The sequence below is a fragment of the Rhineura floridana genome, chromosome 3 (genome assembly GCF_030035675.1).
Source record: "Rhineura floridana isolate rRhiFlo1 chromosome 3, rRhiFlo1.hap2, whole genome shotgun sequence".
NCBI classification, from domain to species: Eukaryota; Metazoa; Chordata; class Lepidosauria; order Squamata; family Rhineuridae; genus Rhineura; species Rhineura floridana.
In genome coordinates this window covers 208,846,489-208,867,060 of record NC_084482.1, presented here as the reverse complement: position 1 = coordinate 208,867,060, position 20,572 = coordinate 208,846,489, and the positions used below count along the sequence as shown (strand labels likewise).

The 20,572-nt window shown below is 44.1% G+C and overlaps 2 protein-coding genes across 2 annotated transcripts; both read left to right on the top strand.

Moving 5' to 3' along the window:
- Window positions 1–6,377: 6,377 nt before the first annotated feature.
- On the top strand, window positions 6,378–19,812 carry LOC133381377 (zinc finger protein 665-like). Its single transcript, XM_061620426.1, has 4 exons — window positions 6,378–6,679; window positions 9,305–9,387; window positions 10,376–10,502; window positions 15,360–19,812. Exons 2-4 carry the CDS (start codon window positions 9,373–9,375, stop codon window positions 17,144–17,146), a joined length of 1,929 nt encoding a protein of 642 aa, XP_061476410.1. The 5' UTR covers window positions 6,378–6,679; window positions 9,305–9,372; the 3' UTR covers window positions 17,147–19,812.
- LOC133381398 (N-acetylglucosamine-1-phosphotransferase subunit gamma-like) lies at window positions 8,058–8,956 on the top strand. Its single transcript, XM_061620485.1, is given in 3 exon segments — window positions 8,058–8,674; window positions 8,676–8,763; window positions 8,879–8,956. Coding segments are annotated over 3 exon segments (750 nt in total). The 5' UTR covers window positions 8,058–8,075; the 3' UTR covers window positions 8,942–8,956.
- Window positions 19,813–20,572: the final 760 nt, after the last annotated feature.

Below are 20,572 nucleotides of genomic sequence, written 5' to 3'. Positions count from 1 at the left end.
AGTCCGATCCTTATAAACATTGCCACAGCTACTGCAAGATGAATGCCGAAAACTGACATATGCTCCCTTTTTTCTCCAGTTTTTGAAAAGGCTTCCCCCCCCCCAGTTTTGATGAAAACTACTGATGTAGTTTATTTGGGCTTATTGAGAAACACAATCTTTCATTGGTTTGAAAGGTTTGAGCAGCTGCTCAAAAGTTATTAAGGTTTCCTTGTCCCATTGAAGCCCCCGTTAGCAACTATGAGCAAAAGAAGGCAGTGCATGTGCAGTTTAATTTTTGAAGTGGGAATTTTGCCAGCACTCCAGTGCCTACAGGGGCAGCCACTATGTGCAATATTTATTCCTTCAGTTGTGGAATATAACAGTGTGGTACAGTCATTACTTGAGGTGTCACCAATCTTTTTGTGTCTGTGGACAACTTTGGAAACCTGAGAAACTTCAGGGGAGACCATGCACCACAAGTGTTGCACCCTCCTGCGGTGCTTACCTGTCTTACCATGTTACGCCGGCCCTGGTGGAACCTGTAACATGGAAAGCACACCTTGAACTTGGCCTGGTACCAAATCAACAAGCAGGTGAGAAAGAAATATCCTGTCACTTCAGGGGACTGGTAGCACCCTCACTTAGCTAAGACTTCTATCTTAATTTCCATTCAGATAATTTTTTGTTTCTTTAAGTGGTGTGCTCCAAGCAACTGTGGCTGATGCTTAATGTATCATGCTTAATGACATAACCAGGGCCCACCCCTATGACATCACTAGAGCATTCTGTTTAACAGCTCTTGTTGCAACAATTCCACAGGTTTTAGATTCATCTCCCCTCCCCATTTATTTCATTTTCCCACATGTAATCAATTGCTTGGACATTTTTCCAGATTCTATCATCCAGTGGCAAAGACCTTGCCAATTGCCTGTTGTTGTTTTATTCCTCTCTGTAAAAATGTTTCAGAAAATGATGATTAAGACTAGCTTGCTAAATCTCTTGACTGACATATATTGTAAATCAGAAGAGCATTTCAGGTATGGCTTTCCAGAGACGAGGAGTAGTTTGAGAAACACTAGAATGCAGAACTAATCCTCAACCTTAGCCAGGATTGACAACTAACTAAAAAAGCTACCCGGCCTGCGCTTATTTGCAACTGTTGAGAAACAATGGAAATATCTCAATATGTTTAGCCTGGAGAAGAGACTGTTAAAGGGAGATGTGACAGTTGTCTTCAAGGGCTGTGATGTAGAAGATGGAGCATGTTTGTTCTCTGTCACTCAAGAGGACAGGAGTAGAGGCAATGGGTGGAAATTGCAAGGAAACTGACTGCATCTAAACATTGGGACTGCTATGGGGAACCTCCCATCATCCCTGGCCATGGGTTGTGCTTGCTGAGGCTAATAGGGGTTGGAGTCCAGGAATATCTGCAGGGACAAAGGAGCGCCTTTCAGCATAAATTTCCAAGGGGGCCCGAGGCGCTTTGCCGTTGGGCAGGGACGGATTCGGGCCCTCTCTGACCATTGGCCATGCTGGCTGGGGCTGATGGGAGTTGGGGGTCTGGCAACATCCGGAGAACCACAGACCTCCCCTGTCCTGTTGCAGGGAACAGCCTGTATTTCCAAGATGGATGAAAGTGTATGTCAGAAATCGTTTACTTCTAGCACATGAGTTGTGACTTTTGTTTACGAAATGGATGTTTTTGGAACTGTCCCCTTTCCAAGGTGTAAATTTCATAGAATCATAGGATGGTAGAGAGTTGAGAGGGTCTTATAAGGCCATCAAGTCCAACCCCCTGCTCAATGCAGGGATCCGGATTAAAGCATCCCTGACAGGTCCCTGTCCAGCTGCCCTCTTGAAGGCCTCCAGGGTTGGAAAGCCCACCACCTCCCCAGTTCATTGGTCCCATTGTTACGTTGCTCCAACAGTTAGGAAGTTTTTCCTGACGTTCAGTCGGAATCTGGCTTTCTGCAACTTGAGCCCATTATTCTGTGTCCTGCACTCTGGGACGATCGAGAAGAGATTACAGCCCACCTTTCAAGTACTTGAAGAATGCTATCATACCTTGTACGGGAGGAGGTCCATGGGGGTGACACCATGAGTTACCGCACCGGGTGACACCAACCCTAGTGACACCACTGCTGCTTCTCCTCCCTTCAAAATGGAACTCACTCCCCGCAAACCAACCTTACCTCCCTCTCAGCCTGAAAGAGTTCTCATCCCTCCCCTCACCCGTGTCTGCCAATCCCCCAGGAATGCGTCGGACCCTCTTTGGCAGCCATCCAAACTGGCGAGCACCCGAAAGTGCAGCCGCTGTTCCCACCCTGCCACCCCCCCATGCAGGCTGCAGGAAAACCAGCCATGGAGTTGGGTCTCTGCTTTGCATGAGATTCGGTTGGGTTGCATCGAGAAGCCCTCCGGTTCTTAGTAGGGGGGAGCCGGGAGGTTTATCCCACCCCCCTCTTTCAGCACCTTTGCTTCTTTGTTCCTTTCAGCTCCTTCCGAAGGAAACTGACCAGGCCGAATAGGGAGGTGTGATGACCATAGAGAGAGAGGGGTACAACATGTAGCATGCACTTCCCGCCCTCATGCGAAGGCTGTTCTGGGCAGGCAGGATCATGGTGCAAGCAACAATCACACAAAAGCCTGAAGCCGCTTTCATTGCTTCCATGCCACTTTGTCCCTTCCCCTTCGGCTGCCGCTATTTTTTGCAGCTGCGCCCTTATTTATTATTATTAATTGAATTTATTAGTCACCCATCTGGCTGGTTATCCAGCCACTACGGGAGATGAACAAAATAGACATACAAATACATTAGACATTAAAAATCTGAAAACAATGATAATAAAATCTAGCCCTTCCCTATTGCCGCTCTCGATTGGGAACCTGAAGTGTCACGAAGCCTAAGGACCACCGTCCAGCTTGGCCTATTAACCCTTCGAGTTCCACCGACCTGATACCCCAGCGGAGAGGCCAAGCCAGGAAATACTTTCTAACATTCATCGCTCAATTTAAGATTTAGCGGGGGGGGGGGGGGGAGAGATGGAGAGCGGGCCGGGGGGAGGCCCTGCTTCCTGGGGCAGAAAAAGGGATGCCTAGGGGGTTGTATCCAATGCTAGTCCTACCCAGAGTAGACCCATTGAAGTTCATAGCCAAAACTAGCCGAGGTCCATTAATTTCAGTGGGTTTACTCCTAGTAGACCTTAGTTGGGGGGAACCCAGAGAGCAGACCCACTTAAATCATTGTATGCGGATGGTGCTGCAGCCTCTCCTGGAGGGCTCTGAATCTCCCCCCCCCCAAAGCAGAAGCCAGCTGTCAGGGAAGGCTCTGGCCTGTTTTTCTCATTTTCTTCTGAGATCTCCCGTGTTAAGTCCTGTGAACTTTCTGATCAGCTCCCTCCGGCGGATGAACTCTGAGCTCCCAGAGGAGTGGATCCTCCACATGTAGGGGCAGTATACCTAAACTCAAACGCTGCAGAGAAACATGATTGTTTCTTTTACATTGAATAATTAATTTAAGAGCGATGTTTTTGTCAGAAATGTACGTTTACGTACATGGGGATTCAGTGGATGAATACATCACTGATAAGTTGCAGCGCAAGCATAACCATGTCTCTTCGGACATCAGTCTTGTTGAATCCAGTGGGGCTCACGTTCCTAGGGAACTGGGGTTAGAATAACAGACTTATAGGTTTATAAACAATGGCCTGTATTTAAATAAATCCCAAAGTCACTAATAGTGTAAAAATGAGGCTTAAGGAGATCCATACTATGCACACATTTAAAGTTCATGAGTTCCCCCACAAACAATCCTGGGAACTGAAGTTTCTTAACGGGGCTGGGAATTTGTAGTGCTGTGAGGGGGAAACTACAGTTCCCAGGTCTGGGGGAGGGATTCACTTGCTTTAAATGTGCCCTGAATGTGCCTTAAATGTAGGGTGGGGAACTGACCAAGGGACTTGAAGAAGGGCTGAAAGAGAAAACATTTCCCTTGGGGCTCTGGTGGAGGACGGAGGGTGAACTCCCTGCTGATTGGCATCAGACAGGTGCCGTAACTTTAGTCTTTTTGGCACTTGCTTAAGATATTTTTGTTTAAGCAAGCCTATTGAGACAGGTAGGAGAGCCAGTGTGGTGCAGTGGTTAAGGTGTTGGACTATGACTTGGGAGACCAGGGTTCGAATCCCCACATAGCCATGAAGCTCACTGGGTGACTTTGGGCCAGTCACTGCCACTCAGCCCCATGAAAACCCTATTCACAGGGTCGCCATAAGTCAGAATTGACTTGAAGGCAGTACATTTACATTGAGACAGGTAGAGGTAGGGTTGCTAGAGCTCCAGTGTTTGCCCAGAGACTCCAGATGTTGGGAGATCAGGTCTCTGGGTGAGTCACCCCAATCTCTGGACACTTAACTTTCATTTTTTAAAAAATTAAATTTCTAGGTAGTCTGGTTCAAGAGATATACACTGAAACTTCAGCCACCGCCCCTCTGGAACTTCTGTTAAATGAGCTGGTGGCTGGCTGCTCTAATCCCACCCTTTCAGGTCTGTAGCCAATAAGTGAAGTCAGGACTGTGATCGACAAGGAATTTGTTGACCTCTAGGCAGGAGCTAGAATCCATTGCAAGGACAGAAAACTTGTCTTTTCTTGTTTATAGCTTTCAACACTAGCAAAATCTTCCTAACTGTTAGAGTGGTACGACAATGGAACCAATGACCTAGGGAGGTGGTGGGCTTTCCAACACTGAAGGCATTCAGGAGGCAGCTGGACAGCTACCTGTCAGCTATGCTTTAATTTGGATTTCTGCATTGAGAAGGGGGTTGGACTCGATGGCCTTATAGGCCCCTTCCAACTCTATGATTCTAAAAGTTCCTTTCTCTGTGTGCAGGTTGGGAGATGTAGAACAAAAAAATCACAGCAGGATGTTGGTAGGCAATCGTTTACTGTAAACTATTTCAATTATGATTATAATAAAAGTCTACATGCAGGGGTTTTTTAATTACTTGCAAAACCAGCATATTATAATTTTATCTTTCAAATAATTTTTGAACAGAAATTTAAAAGAAGTGTACATGTGAGGAAATAAAGCTGGACTCTCTCCCCCCTGCTTATAAGAGGGTTCAATAATCAATATGCTTATGAAGCCAAATGGCTTTCTGTATACTCATATATTGAGCCGTAGCAGCAAACCTCTAGAGGATATGGGGAAATAGTCAGTGTGCCAGCTAGCTCCTGAAAGGAGAAGTTGCGGTTAGACATTTTTATCCAGCAAGCATATTTTAAAAGTGGAAATAACTGGAGTCATAGGAATATGTATGAGACATTCAGAAGGTACTCATCACATGCACTGGAGACCACTCCTCATCTCATGTATACGGTAATCTTGCTTTGCATGTTTTGCCATGCCTCTATCACTGTGTGTTATGTCATAGGGAGAGAGACTCTCTCCTGATGGCTATCAGTACTTTTTGCATTGCAATAAGCTTCTGTCCATCTGGCACTCCTTAATTGGTCTAAAGAGTTTTCCTTCCACACATGCAAGCATTACTGTCTTTTCTAGTGAATCATGCCTTCCCATTATGTGTCCAAACTATGATAACCTCAGTTTCATCGTTTTAACTTCTAGTGACAGTTCTGGTTTAATTTGTTCTAACACCCAATTATTTGTCTTTTTCACTAGAAGCTAAAATGATGAAACTGAGGTTATCATACTTTGGACACAAAATGAGAAGACATGATTCACTAGAAAAGACAGTAATGCTGGGAAAAACAGAAGGGAGTATAAAAAGAGGAAGACCAAACAAGACCTGAACTTACAAGATCTGAACAGGGTGGTTTATATCAGATTCTATTGGAGGTCGCTGATTCGTAGGGTCACCATAAGTCATAATCAACTTGAAGGCACCTAACAACAAAAATGGGGGGGGACTCTTTACTCCTTGACTGCTTATGAGACTGGTGAATGATTAAGGTCCCATCTGCACTATCAATGTAAAGCACTATCATACCCCTATAAATAATCATGGTTTCCCCCAAAGAATCCTGGGAACTGTAGTTTGTTAAGGGTGCTGAGAATCATTAGGAGACCCCCCATTCCCTTACAGAGCTCCAGGTGGCAGTCTAGCAAGTAAAGACAGAGGAGTTTAACCTAAGCTAAACTTTTTCCCTGACAGGATGCATGGGATTTTAATTTTTATTCTTAACGTGGAGGAGGGAAAACGTACAGAAGCCTGCTGACCACCTCCCTTTGCACCTCTTCCCTGTGAAGCAGCCAAGGCTTCAGCCACTCTGCGCTTTAATGGTTAACAACCACCCCAACAGAGCAGCCGTTTCTAGAGCACCAGGGAAGGTTGCAAAAGGACTTCCCTTTCCTCTCCTGCCAACTCAGAAGAACTGAAGTGAGCGGGTGAGTCTCTTTTTGCTTGCAGAGGCATCACAGGGGGGCTGCATGGAGGGAGCCTCAAGATCAAGGTGCACAATGTGGGATGCTGGTAGGGAAATCCCCTCCAGCCCGCCCTCCTCGATTTCCATCTCCCCCAGAATTAAGGTTGCTGCTTGATTTAATAAAGCAAACGGGTGGCCCTGCCCTCCTGCTTTTGAAAGTAACTCGGCAGATGCAACGTTGAGCAAGCGAAGCTTTTCCTGAAACTGATTCAAACGGTTGGGAACAACATCCCATTTTCTCTTCCTATGTGCCAGGTGGGTGTTAAAAGCGCAGGAGCAGGGTCAGAAAAGAAGTTGGCAAGACTTATCCTTCCACACTTGTGCCAGATGCATGATAAAAGGTTTTGAGTTCTTTGAAACACCAACAATTTTTTGAGTCGTTTGGTAGGCATAGCCTGGTTCTATTGGAACATGCACGTGCCCCAAGACTGCAAGACTGAGCATTCAGTGAGTCTTTCTGGTGACCAGGAAAAGCCACCATAGTATCAATCAGTGTGTATATGCCCCTGAAAATGTGAACAAGAATGGGTAGCCTCTCCCCTGTGCCCAGGTCACCTCTCATTAAATCAGCCCCCTGCCTTTCAAGCCACTAAAAAGCCCCCTCCTTTCCCTCTCTGAGTTAATCTCTTCCACATATTGGGCAATTTCTCCTGTGGTGGTGGTGGTGGTGGTGGCCTGCCCTGAGACTGGAAGAAGAAGAAAAAGACCCCTCCACAGGTGGTTGGCCCTTTCTGCACTGAGCGAGTGAAGGAGCACGATTCTTGACAGCACCTCCAGAGGGGCTTTGTGGGGGAGACGTGGGGTGGCGGGAGGGAAGAGAACAATCTCAGGCTGAGAGGGAGGCAAGGTTGGCTTTGAGGGACTGAGTTCCATTTTGAAGGGAGAAGCAGCAGCACTGAGATGGGGAGGTGCATCCTTTTAAAAAAATCTATTTTAAAGAATGATGATTTTGAGTACACAACTGAAGAGTGAGATGAAAGCCCAGGAGCTGATGAGGATTTTTTCCCTGGTGGGAGAAAGTGGCTACCAAGTAAAAGGCGACGAGAGAAAGAAAGGAGTCTGCCGATTGCGCAAGAGAAAGGGGGATGCAGGAGGGATGCTCTTCTCGTCCATCAAATGGCCATTCAGTTAACTGAGATCATGTAGTCAGCTTGAACTAGAGCGCTGGTGGAGTTTAGGCTTGCCAGTATAGGATTCAGCAGCAGTTATGGTCCTTCATCTTAATCGTGCAGTCTTCTTCCTAAAAATTAAGTTCCATATTCATATTCTATTTTGTTTTTGTGTATAATCATTGTTTACCTACATTTTTCCTAATTTCTCCCTTCACCAAGATTCATTCATGTGCAACGTGCTGTTGATTTTTCTCTGATATGATTATGCTCATATCTTTTGTAAGCTAATATGAATTCACTGGTATTCTCCTGATGGATTTAAAATAAACCTCTCCAAAAATATTTTAGTCTCTCAGGCCCTGTTGGGTCCCCACCCTTTTTCCCGTTGGGGCACTTTAAGAACCTCATATTCGATCTTGACATGAGGGGATTGGCTAAATAGGGCTAAATAGGGCTGCGGCGGGAAGGAAGAGAAAGAGGAAAGGGTTGATATGGCGACAGCGCTCCCCCCCCACCTCCTGCTTTTGGTGCTGCCTCGGATGGGAGGACAAGCCGCTGCCGGGAAGATGAAAGTAGTGGAGGAGCCCAACAGCTTCGGGCTCAACAATCCCTTCCTGCCTCCCTCGAACCGCCTCCAGCCCAAAGCGGCCCCCTCCCCTCTGTCAGGTCCTGCACATCTTTTTAGACTGGCAGGCAAGTGCTTCAGTTATGTGGAGTCTTTGTACAAATATGAGTTCTGCCCATTCCATAATGTCACACAGCATGAGCAGACTTTCCGGTGGAATGCCTACAGTGGGATTCTCGGAATCTGGCATGAATGGGAAATTGAAAACAATATGTTTGTTGGGATGTGGATGAGAGATGGAGATTCATGTGAAACCAAGAACAGACAGACAAAGGTTCTTCTTGTATGTGGAAAGAACAACAGATTGGCTGATGTGTCTGAACCAAGCACTTGTGTTTATTCTCTTACATTTGAAACTCCACTTGTTTGTCACCCACATTCTCTCTTAGTGTACCCAGCTTTGCCTGAAACCCTCCGGAGAAAGTGGGATGAAGTGGAGCAGTTGCGTCATGATGAGCTAATCACAAAACAGGGATACAAGAAACGGTTGAGAGAGATATTTGAAGAAGCTAGCTTTTAAATTTACAGGAGAGAAAGTGAGTGAAGGAAAGAGAACAAAACCTCAAAATCTGGAATTCCACTCGCTGGAAAAGTGCAATAAGGTACAGAAATTGGCTGGTGATTTGTGGCAGTCATTTGTTGGCCTGTGTTCTGCTCCCTGTACCATTTTAGTAGATAGTCTCTTAAATAAATAAGTGCAGAGGCTGTGTGTTGCAGGTGTGTGAGAGGTTGCTGAAATGCATAGCGTCAGGGAATGTGGCCCAGCACTTCTGTGGATGAGGGTTCTTTGTGAAGATCGTCAAGGCTGTATTGGGTGTCAAGCCTGCTAACTGATGGCTGAATTTGAGCAGATCTCCCAGATGGAAACTTCGTCATGTTTCAGAGGGACTCAGAGTTTGTTGCTTTTGTTTTCACGGCTTGTCTACTTTGGGGTATTTTATGAACATTATGTTAAATTGTTATCTGTATCGTTATTTATCTGTATTTTATCATTATTGTTTTCAGATTTTTAATGTCTGTTATATTTGTATGCCTATTTTGTACGTCACCCAGAGTGGCTGGATAGCCAGCCAGATGGGCAACTAAGAAATTCAATAAATAAATAAATAAATAAAAATTGGATGACATTTTCTCCCTTCGCAGGCTGCAAAATGACTTCAGAGTGACATTTTGTATCCTTCCCCCTTTATTCTGGAGAGGAAACAGCCACCATGCAGCCAGCTCAGGTAGGGGAAAGATCATCGGAGAGACAAGTTGGGGACAGCCAGAGTGGGTCCATCCTTGTTCCAGAGGGACTAGTTGCAGGGGGCCTTGTCTCTTACCCTTGTGCTTCTGGGGCTCCTTCTGTGGGAGGCTGTTGATTCCACTGGTTTTTCCCATGAACCTTTGAATTGAACACTACCTAAGAAGAGCCCGGCTGGATCAGGCCCAAGACCCATCTAGTCCAGCCAAGACACAGTGGCCAACCAGAGTCTTCTGGGAAGAACCTGAGTGCAACAGCACTCTTCCAGTGATTCCCAGTAACTGGCATTCAGTAGTATATTGCCTCCGATAGTGGAGGTACTACATGGCCCTCATGGCTAGTAGCAGTTCACAGCCTTGTCCTCCATGGCTTTGTCTAATCCTCTTTTAAAGCCGTCCAAGTGTGTGGCCATTACTGCATGTTGTCGTAGCGAATTCCAGAGATGAAGTCTGTGCTCTGTGAAGAAGTGCTTCCCTTTGTGTGTCCAGAAGCTGCCAACATGTAGCTTTATCGGACGGCCTCGACTATAGCATCAGAGAGGGAGAAAATGTGTCTCTGTCCAGTTTCTCCACACCATACATTATTGTATTTGTCTCTGTAATATCCAAGCTGAGAGAAGAACTGCAAATTCTGTCTTTCATAATATTATCCACTAGTTTTCTCAAAAGGGATGTTAAGCTAACCATCCTCTTAATTAACTGCATGCTGTTTGAATCCTCTTTTCAAAAACATTTTATATTGGCCACTTAACAGTCATTAGATATGGAAGGCAATGTCAAGGACAAAATATATATGTTTGTTAGAAGATCAGCAAGTTCACAATGGAGTTCTTAATGTGCTTTCCCCTCACGTAAATGCCATCTCAACTTGGTGTTTTGTGAAAAGTCCCAACTTTTATGAGTGGGGAATAGATGATTGCCACACCTTGCCTGTGAGTTTGTATGAGGAAGGTGTTTGTTTTCATCTTCCAGGGACCGGTGACCTTTGAGGAGGTGGCCTTGTATTTCACTGAGGAGGAATGGGTCCTGCTGGATCCAGACCAGAGAGCTCTTTACAAGGAGGTGATGGTGGAGATTCATGAGATGATCACCTCTCTGGGTAAGGATCCCCTTTAGATCACTGGAAGGGTTTTGATGGACTTACCCTGGACATAAGAGTGTAAGAAGAGCAGGATCAGGCCAAAGGCCCATCTAGTCGAGGGCTCCCCTTTCTCAGGGGCCAACCAGATGCCTCTGGGAAGTCCACAATCAGAACATGAGTGAAACAGCACCTTCCCCACTTGTGATCCCCTTACTGCTTCGGATACTGGTGGTAACACAGCCATCATGGCCAATGGGTGCATCTGCTATGACTTATTTATCTCATCTCTTATCTTCTGACCAGACAGGTCTCTTCTTGGGAGTGGGTGGGTGGGACTCCCCGTTTTATTCAGAGGACGCTGTACTAAGCTGAAGAGGTCCAGGAGCAGCAGGCGAGGAGTGCTAGGTTCAGGCTGTGTAGGGCACCTGAATGGCTCTGGAGGCTTCCCCACAAACCCTGACTGCCCCATTGCTTTGCTCCTCCCCCTATTCCTCAAGGCAGGCAGCAGCGATAGCAGCACTGGGAGGCCAGGGGCATAGTGCAGCTCCTCCCAGCCGCCCACCCCTGGATGGGCCAATGGACTGGCTCTGTTTAAGGCAAGTTCCTCTGTTTCACAAAGGACCTCTGAGTTTGAAACCTATCCCCATCTCCCAGCTGGAGGGAGGTGGAGGAGAAGAAGTCTTAGTCCTTGGCTTTTCAGGAGAGGAGAGATCAGCAGGTAGATGCTCAGATGTGTGATGGGACCCCTCTGTCTCTGGGCATTCTGGCTAAATTGGCACAAATTGAGACTGTTCAACTTGAGGTGCCCCTCACCTTGTGCAGGGGTCTCACACCCTCCAACCCCAGGGCTCACTTGAAACACCTGAAGATTACTGAAGCCCACCAGTTTCAGACAGAGGGAAGCAAAATATGGCATAATCAGATGGCAGTTATTATTTCCTACTGATGCCTGGTCCATCTATGCAAATTGCTTTATGGTTTACAACAGGGTTTACTTTGTGTCAAGAAGTTCCATAGCTCATCTTTCCCATGCTAAGTACAGACCTTTGTCTGGAGACTTTGCGACTCAGTCTCCCCCTTTGAGGCAGAATTTGCTGGTCCAGCAGCTGTACGGAGAGAAGGCTTTTTCATATATGTTTTCCCCCTCCCACCCCCACATACATCCCAACATATTTCTACCCATCTTCTTTTTTTTTTTTTTTCAATAATTTTTATTCAGATTTTCATAAAACATACAAGACGAAATCATAAAACATTCAAAGACAAAAAACAAAATCAAAAATAGTTAAACAAAAAAAAAAAAAGAAAAAAAAAAGAAAAATAAAAAATAAAGAGTAAAATATTGACTTCCCATTTGTCAAAGATCAAATCAGTTATAAGTCTATAATATATAACAATCCTGTCTCTTAAGTCATATTATAAAATCACTTTCCTCCAGTAGTTATCTTACTTAATCATCAAATCTCATAAACATTACTTTATTCTTTCCACAAAAAGTCAAAGAGAGGTTTCAATTCTTTAAGAAATATATCTATCAATTTTTTTTTCCAGATAAGCATATCGATTAATCCATCTCATTACTAATTATGATAATCTTATTGTCATAACCATAGTCAAAATAAACATTTCAATTAATCCATCACATCAGAATCTGTTAGGTTCAGTAATTTCAGTAGCCATTGTTCTATTATCCCTATTAGTTCCATTTTCCATCTTCCATCTTCAGTAGTCTTGTTAAGTCCAGTAATTTCAGTATCCAATCTTCCATTATCAGTATTCCATAATAATCTTGCTGTCAAAGCCATAGTCATATAGTAAGAGTCTGATGGGAATTACCTCTATCCCAAATATTTTCTTGCCATCCATTCTGAATAGGTTGCTGAAATACTGCTGTAAAATCATATCTCTGTTCTTTTTTTCAAAATACACTGGGTCATCTCTTGAAAGTTTTTCCATTGTCACATGGCTGCAGTTAATTCCATAGATTTTCTCTATATTGGGCTCCATCACATCATTCCAGTCCAGAAGATTATCCATGCCATTGATAACTTTATCTCTAGAATCTTCATTAATTTCTTCAGAGATAACATTGAGTTCCAAACAATAGATTTTATTTCTAAAGTCCATAGACTCCAAATCTTGTTCCTGTTCCACGTTTGTTCCAATCTCCGGGATCTCCTCTCTCACAGGGACCCCTGTTCCAGTCTCCAGGGTCTCCTCTCTCACAGGGACCCCTGTTCCAGTCTCCAGGGTCTCCTCTCTCACAAGGACCCCTATGTCTTTAATCTCCTGTGTCTCCAAACAATAGATTTTATTTCTAAAGTCCATAGACTCCAAATCTTTTTCCTGTTCCACGTTTGTTCCAATCTCCGGGGTCTCCTCTCTCACAGGGACCCCTTCCAGGGTCACCTCTCTCACAGGGACCCCTATATCTTTAATCTCCTGCGTCATTTTACTCAATTCAATTTTCAGCTCCTTACAACCCTGTCGCAGGTTTTGTTTCGTTATCTCAATCTCATCCATTATTTTCTGAAACATAGTTATTTCCAGATTCTCAGCCACTTTCTTAATTGCCATTTTAAAAGAAAAATATAGGAAAACCACTTCTTATTTCAGCAACAATTGGGTTAATACTCCAAACTTGGTGACATCACAGTATAAACAGAGCAGACAGCCTTATCTCTCCATGCTTAAGTAAACAAAATGCAGTTCCCAGGATCGAAACAATTAATGGCGGTCGTCAGGAAACAGATTCGTCAAAATAAAATAGACCAAAAAGAGAGTAGTCTCAGACAATATAATATTCTTCAAAATAAAAATCTGGAATAGAAATCCCTCTTCTGTGTATATCTTTAGAATGCAAATCCAGGACAGCTTTTTGCAACAAAAACAGAGATAAGCTATTAATTAGTGAGTAGCAGAGAGAAGTTATGGCTCCCCAGTGAGATGTCAAAAACCGATCAATCTGGCAAATCTCTTTTAAACAGCAACAATTTAAGTCAAGTAAAAGAAAAATATAGAAAGAAGGGTGCTTGCCTGTTAGTGCGTTCTCTCTTAGAAGATAAGATGAACGTTCGCTTTATCAGATAGAGCTTGTTGTTGAAAATCCGTCCCACCTTCGTCGGCTGGACCTCGTCCCATAAATTAATGAGATCTGGTCGTCCCAACAAAAATAGGCTTTGAGGTTAATCTCTTCGTTTCTCCCTACCCGGGAGAAGTTTAATCAGTCAAAAAAAAAAAAAAATCTGACTGATATATCTGAATAAGCTTCTTTTGAGGCAGGAGCCCGTCTCAAAAGCAGGCACAGGCTAAGTCACCCTTCCCGGAAGTCCATATTTCTACCCATCTTCTGTAATTTCATCTCCCATTCTCTTTACACGCTCCATTGGTACCTTATTGCCCCCCCCCAATCCCAGCCAGATTCTTTCATCCCTGCTCCTTTTACATTCACTTGTTCCTCCTACAAGAACGTTGCTCTCTTCTCCCCTTCCTTTCTATGCCTGGTTTGTCCGGTTATCTATAGTAGTCACAGTTAGTATTATTGCATCTTGACCAATCAATCCATACACATACAGAAACACTGGCCTTTTCCCCTTAAAAGGAGGGAGACCTTCCTGTTGTTCTCACCACCCTTGAACCTTTCTGTATCCTGGCCTCTTTTACTCAGCATGCAAGGAGTTGGGCAAGCGAGTGAGAAGGCATTGGACCGGCTATGGATCAGAGGCATTAAGGCCCACTGGTGTGTTCCAGCCACCTGTTTGAGAAATGCAGACCTGACTGGATTTGATGACTCTTGGTTGTTTGGCATAGTGTCATCCCATTGACACCCAGGCTATGGTCTGAAGGCACATGAGACCAGCACCCTGTTGAAGCTAAGCAGGGTCAGGTCTGGTCAGTGCCTGGATGGGAGACCGCCTGGGAACCATATGTAAGCTAATTCATTCATTTCCTTGTGGCACACAGTTTGGAAATGACTGCTAAGAACCTTCCCATCTAACCAGTCTTCCATCTTCTGTGATTAAAGCAGGTCTCTTTGATAATGCATCTTGCTCAGGTTGTCTCTCCTCTCACTTTTTCAAAGGTGCACTAATAGAAAAGAAATTGTCCTTGTTTAAATACTGGTATTCTCTCCAAGAAGAAATTGAGTTTCATTTGCTGCACAAATGTATATTTTTTTCCTTGGCTGTTGTAGGGTATTGGGTCCCACCATAGTTCCCTCAGCCTCACTTTGTATGAACCCAAGTTAAGATACTTGTATTTTAAAAAAATATTATATTTTAGGGTCTATGGAACACCCTCCCACGATTAATCAGAGTTCCTCAGTGACATCGTTTCCCACTTCCTCCATTCCCATAGAATTCCTTTAAAGCCTCCTAGTAGTTTAGGATCTTAAATGTGCTTGATCAGATGTAAAGTCTCAGGAGATAATGTTCCTGACACTTGTTTCTTAGAGGCTTTTACCTTAGAGTCAAATCCCCTAAATCTCTACCCCAGCCAAATCTACCCACAACCTGGTCCACTGCTAGGGACAATCTTCCTTCGACCCCACATCTCCTCTAGTTGATCTTGCGGATGCATGGACAGTTTAGCTGATCTTAAAAATCCACTTGTGTTGCGTTCCGGTGTAAGATCATTACACAGGGCAGCTTCTTGGCCTAATACAGCCACTGGCTCCCTTCTTCTGATCTTCATCAGCCAAGTCACCAGTCAGGTACTGTTGAGCAGTAGAAGGCCTTGAACTTTGACAATTATACAGTACTCTTACACCAAAAGAGGTCTCAAAATATTTTTCCAATATTCCACATCATAAACAGATAGATATATACACAGCATTTCTCCATAGCGCTTCACCTGTTTTTCTTTTAATCCCATCAGGAGATATCAGGGGTATCACGGCTGAGGGGGAACCATCAAGGTTGCCACCGGAAAGAGCTGAGGAGCAGAAGGAGGAACGGAAATTAGGGAGGCAACATAGAGGAAAGAGACAAGAGGGGAGAGAAATGCAGAAACAAGGGGATGAATCCAGAGCTTCTGAGGGTGGTGAATATAAAATTCAAAGGGAAACTACTCACCTAAGTAAAACAAGGATGCCTCCTGAGTGTACACTGACAAGACATCAGAAGAGTTGCGCAGGAGAGAAATCATACAGATGCCCAGACCATGAGGAACATTTCAGCAAAAGCTCAAACCTTATTGTACATAAGAGAGCGCACACAGGAGACAAACCATATAAATTCCTGAAGTATGGAAAGAGCTTCAGTCATCATTACGATTGTACTTTGCCTCAAAGAACTCATACAGAGAACAGACCTTTTACATGCTTGGAGTGTGGAAAGAGCTTCAGTCAGAGTCAGCACCTTACTTCACATCAAAGAACTCATACAGGGGACAATCCATATCAATGCATGGAATGTGGGAAGAACTTCAGTTGCAATAGCGCCCTTACTTCGCATCAAAGAACTCATACCGGGGAGAAACCTCATAAATGCTTGGAGTGTGGAAGGAGCTTCAGTCAGCTTGGGAACCTTAGTCTGCATCAAAGAACTCATACAGGGGAGAAACCTTATAAATGCTTTGAGTGTGGAAAGAGCTTCAGGCAAAGTGGCGCCCTTACTAAACATCACAGAACTCATACAGGGGACAAACCTTATAAATGCTTTGAGTGTGGAAAGAGCTTTATTTCGAGTAGCGCACTTACTTTGCATCAAAGAACTCATACAGAATACAAACCTTACAATTGCATGGAGTGTGGTAAGAGCTTCAGTTGCAGTAGCAACCTTACTTCACATCAAAGAACTCATACAGGGGAGAAACCATTTAAATGTTTGGAGTGTGGAAAAAGCTTTAGTCGTAGTGACCACCTTATTTCACACCAAAGAATTCACACAGGGGACAAACCTTTTAAATGCTTGGAATGTGGAAAGAGCTTCAGGAAGCATATCAAGCTTACTTGTCATAAGAGAACTCATACAAAATACAAACCTTATAAGTGTTTGGAGTGTGGAAAGAGCTTCAGTCAGAGTGGCAATCTTACTGCGCATCAAAGAATTCATACAGGGGTCAAACCTTATAAATGCTTTGATTGTGGAAAGAGCTTCAGTCACAGGACCTCCCTTACTGTGCATCAAAGAATTCATACTGGAGACAAACCTTATAAATGTATGGAGTGTGGAAAGAACTTCAGTTGCAGTAGCGCCCTTACTGTGCATCAAAGAACTCATACAGGGGAGAAACCTTATAAGTGCTTTGAGTGTGGAAAGAGCTTCAATCAGTGTTACCAACTTACTGTGCATGAAAGAACTCATACAGGGGACAAACCTCATAAATACTTGGAATACTGTGGAAAAGGCTTTAGTCGTAGTGAACATCTTATTTCACATCAAAGAATTCACACAGGTGACAAACCTTATAAATGCTTGGAGTGTGGAAAGAGCTTCAGTCAGAATGGCAATCTTACTGTGCATCAAAGAACTCATACAGGGGAGAAACCTTATAAATGCTTGGAGTGTGGAAAGAGCTTCAATCACAGTAGCTCCCTTACTAAACATCAAAGAACTCATACAAGAGAGAAACCTTATAAGTGCTTGGAGTGTGGAAAGAGCTTCAGTCGAAGCAGCGCCCTTACTGTGCATCAAATAACTCATACAGGGGAGAAACCTTAAAAATGCTTGGACTGTTGGAAGTGCTTCAATCACAGTAGCTGCCACAGTAGGTAGCTTCATATTTAGCTGTACCATACAAAAGTTTCAAGTGGTTTGGACTGATGAAAGAGGGTGAATGAAAGTAGAGGTGCATAATAAAGTTATTACCAGCTTTGTATGCTGTAAGTATTGTTGTAATAGCTGAGTTGCACATTGTTATTCTGAGAAGTGTTAAGTTGACATATCCATATTCTGTTTTGTTTGTCGAGTAATACTTATTTGCATATTGTGATTCTTGTTTCTCCCTTCCCCAAGTTTCATTAATGTCTCATGCTCCTATCTTTCATAACCTGAAATGCATTTACTGGTATTCTGCTGATGTGTTTAAAGTAAACCTTTCCAAAGGAAGAATTGTTAGCATTTTTAGAACTCAGGAACTTTGGAATTAAGGAGTTTTTGCTTCAGCAAAGGTATATATGTCTAATTGAATGTAACACTTGTTAATCATGATCTATGGTTACATTTAGGTGTTTAGTTATATAGTTACTCATAATCATATCTAGTTAAGGATAAGTAAGAATAGTAAATAGCATAAGCTAAGGGCAATTTTACCTAAATTGACCTCTGTCCTTTTAGTGTTCTAAATGTTTTCAGTCAGATGTTTTCAGGTGAATGTCTGTGACCGGAGGAAACGAGGGTACAGGACATACCATCCATCTACAGCACATTGAAGAATACAAAGCTTCAAAGTATTGTGGCTGAAAACAAGTGTAGAAGGCCTCTTGCATCAGCTCCTGGCTGGGTCAGAGGGCATAAAAGCCCAGCTGCCCTTGGGTAGCCCCTTAGGGAGTTCTGAGGGGAAGGGCTCCACCTCCTTCTATTTTTTTTTTTACATCAATCTAGGGGAGATTGGTAGTTGGGAGGGCGTATGGTGCACATGTAGTTGCTGCCCAGGGTGAGAGCCTGTGCAGTGAACGGAGTGATAGGGTCTCACGCTTCTGTCTTTGTTTCTCAGTCCTGTTGGTCAGTGTCCTTGAGCTTTGGAGCAGCATGATGCATTGCGCCTGCCTTGAAGGCCAGGTTCCCAGCCCTTAGCAGTGTGTGACAGCATCTTCACTACTGTATTGGCATCCACTGTCTATATTGGCCAATTAAAACCCTCTCCTTACCTCATCTGTGTTACATAAACAAAGCTTCCCAGGCTTCTGTACTGTTGTATACCACATAGGCAGGGAGTGAAAGCACGCAAGAGGCCCACCTGGCTGGAGTGCAGGGGCGTGAGATGGGACAGGGGAATTGAGCACATCATCCCAAACCTCCTCATTCCATTGAGATGTCTTCCCACACAGGAGCCCAGAACGATAGTCCGGGGTGATTTCAATGTCCACGCTGAGGCTGCCTCTAGTGTTCCGGCTCAGGACTTCATGTCCTCCACGATGACCGTGGGGCTCCAATCCTCCCTTGCAGGGTTGGTGGACAGATTAAGATGGTCTGCCCTCGGAGACTAATGGAATCCACTGGATTCTTGAATGCCCTGGGGAAGCTCCCAGTAGATAGAGCAGGTAACCCTGTTGAAGCCCTTCTCACGCTGTGGAACAGCGAGGCACATCAGGCCCTTGACATGATTGCCCCTGAGCGGCCTCTCCAGCATTGTGGAACCCAGTTTACACCTTGGTACACCAGTGTGCTAACCTTGGTGGCTCTGCCCAGGTGTAACAAGTGACTGCTAGAACATTTTGTGGTCAAACAATATGCGCCAGCCCCTATGGTGGGTAAAGACACAAGAAAAAAGGAAGTCATGATGACTCTGGGGACAGAGTTATCATTTAACCAGTTAGCCATTTGGTTTACTTTTTGGAACAGAGATAGATTAATAGGGTATGACCCTTTTTAGGATGTGAAATGTTATTTAGCCAATTTGATTAATAGATATGAGCTAGGAGCTGATAAGCTATAAGGAAATCATAAGATGGAATGAGAAGGGTATAACAGCAAAGTCTGGGTTGTGTTAAACTCCCCTACTAATGGGGAATTGTATATATGTAAACAATAAATATATTCTTTTGTAAAGCTATAAAGGTTTATAATATTTTAATAGTTTAGTAGCCAGTCAGAATCCTTTTCTTTTTAGAGCTGGCTTCCCTATGCTGGTATGTATGGTACAGCTTGAACTCTATAAGGTAACACTAAACAAACACTGAACATCCCTGTACTCTCCAAGATGTAGAAAGGATTGTGTTAACTAAAATGCTTAGCTCATAGTGAAAATGTACTGGTCTGTGAAGTGCTGAACATTGCCAAATTGACCAGAACATAATGTAGACACTGTAATGCTCATGCAATGCCTATGTAATGCTGATGTGTAGCCCCCTGATTGGGGAAATGCTAAAGTCCTTGACCTGGAATGTATAAAAACTGCAGGCAAACAGTGCCATGTTGCAGCTCTCCATCCACTCAAGAGAGACTGACCGTGCGCACGTAACCAATAAAGGCCTAACTTTGCTGCAAGCTTGTGTCTTCAATTTCCTCAAGGACCCCTGGTCCAGCTAACCTCAAAATTCCCCGTCACTACTTCAGAGCAGATTCAGCTGTGATCTGAGGAGAGTGGTCCACCAGTGAAAATCTTTCCTTGTATACTCTTGCTTCTGAGTGCATAAGAAGAGTGCCTAATGCTTGCTGTGTGAAAGGGTGTGTGTCTATTTCTTTTCTAATAAATCATTTTTTTGTTACTCAATAAAATAATTTTCTGTTAATATTATCCTTCAGTGTGGCTCTTAATCTGGTTTGCTGAGTCTCTATGTCAATTTTATGAGTGACTGCTGGGTACTTGGGCCTTCCTCCCTTCATTGACCCCTGAGTATTCATAGTGTTGTTCACCTAACAGTACAGCCTTTCAGATTGCCCCTCTCCAGTAAGGGGGACAGGAGCTGAACTATATCACTGCTCCAGGCGAGGGAATCTTCAGGTGCAATTCCTTCTTGTTGGGCTAGCCTGCCTCTGGACAAAGATACAAAACAGACCCAGGCTGTGAGGAGCAGGACCTAGTCCGTGTGAGTGCCACAACATTCTTCCCCACCTAATTTTGGAACTCGGGACTCTTCCGATGTTCTTAGTTTTCCAACTCCCATCAGCCCCTGTCAGCATGTCCAATGGTCTGGGATGATGGGAGGGATTTTCCAGCAACATCTGGTATTTGTCTCCATGTTTGTCTTGGAGTCTGAGCTGATGTTTTCACTGCTTTTAGCCTCTTATACTTGAATTCTATTCAAAAATATGTATTTGGAGAAAACGTTGACATAGCAACCTTTGTGGTAATGACCATCTGCTGCATGCAGTCACTGATGACACAAGATGGCATCCCTGCCTCACTTCATCTCAATTGTATCTCTGGCTGCAGACTTCCCGAAGGTCCAGACTGTGAAGCCTTGTGACACTTCAGATGACGAT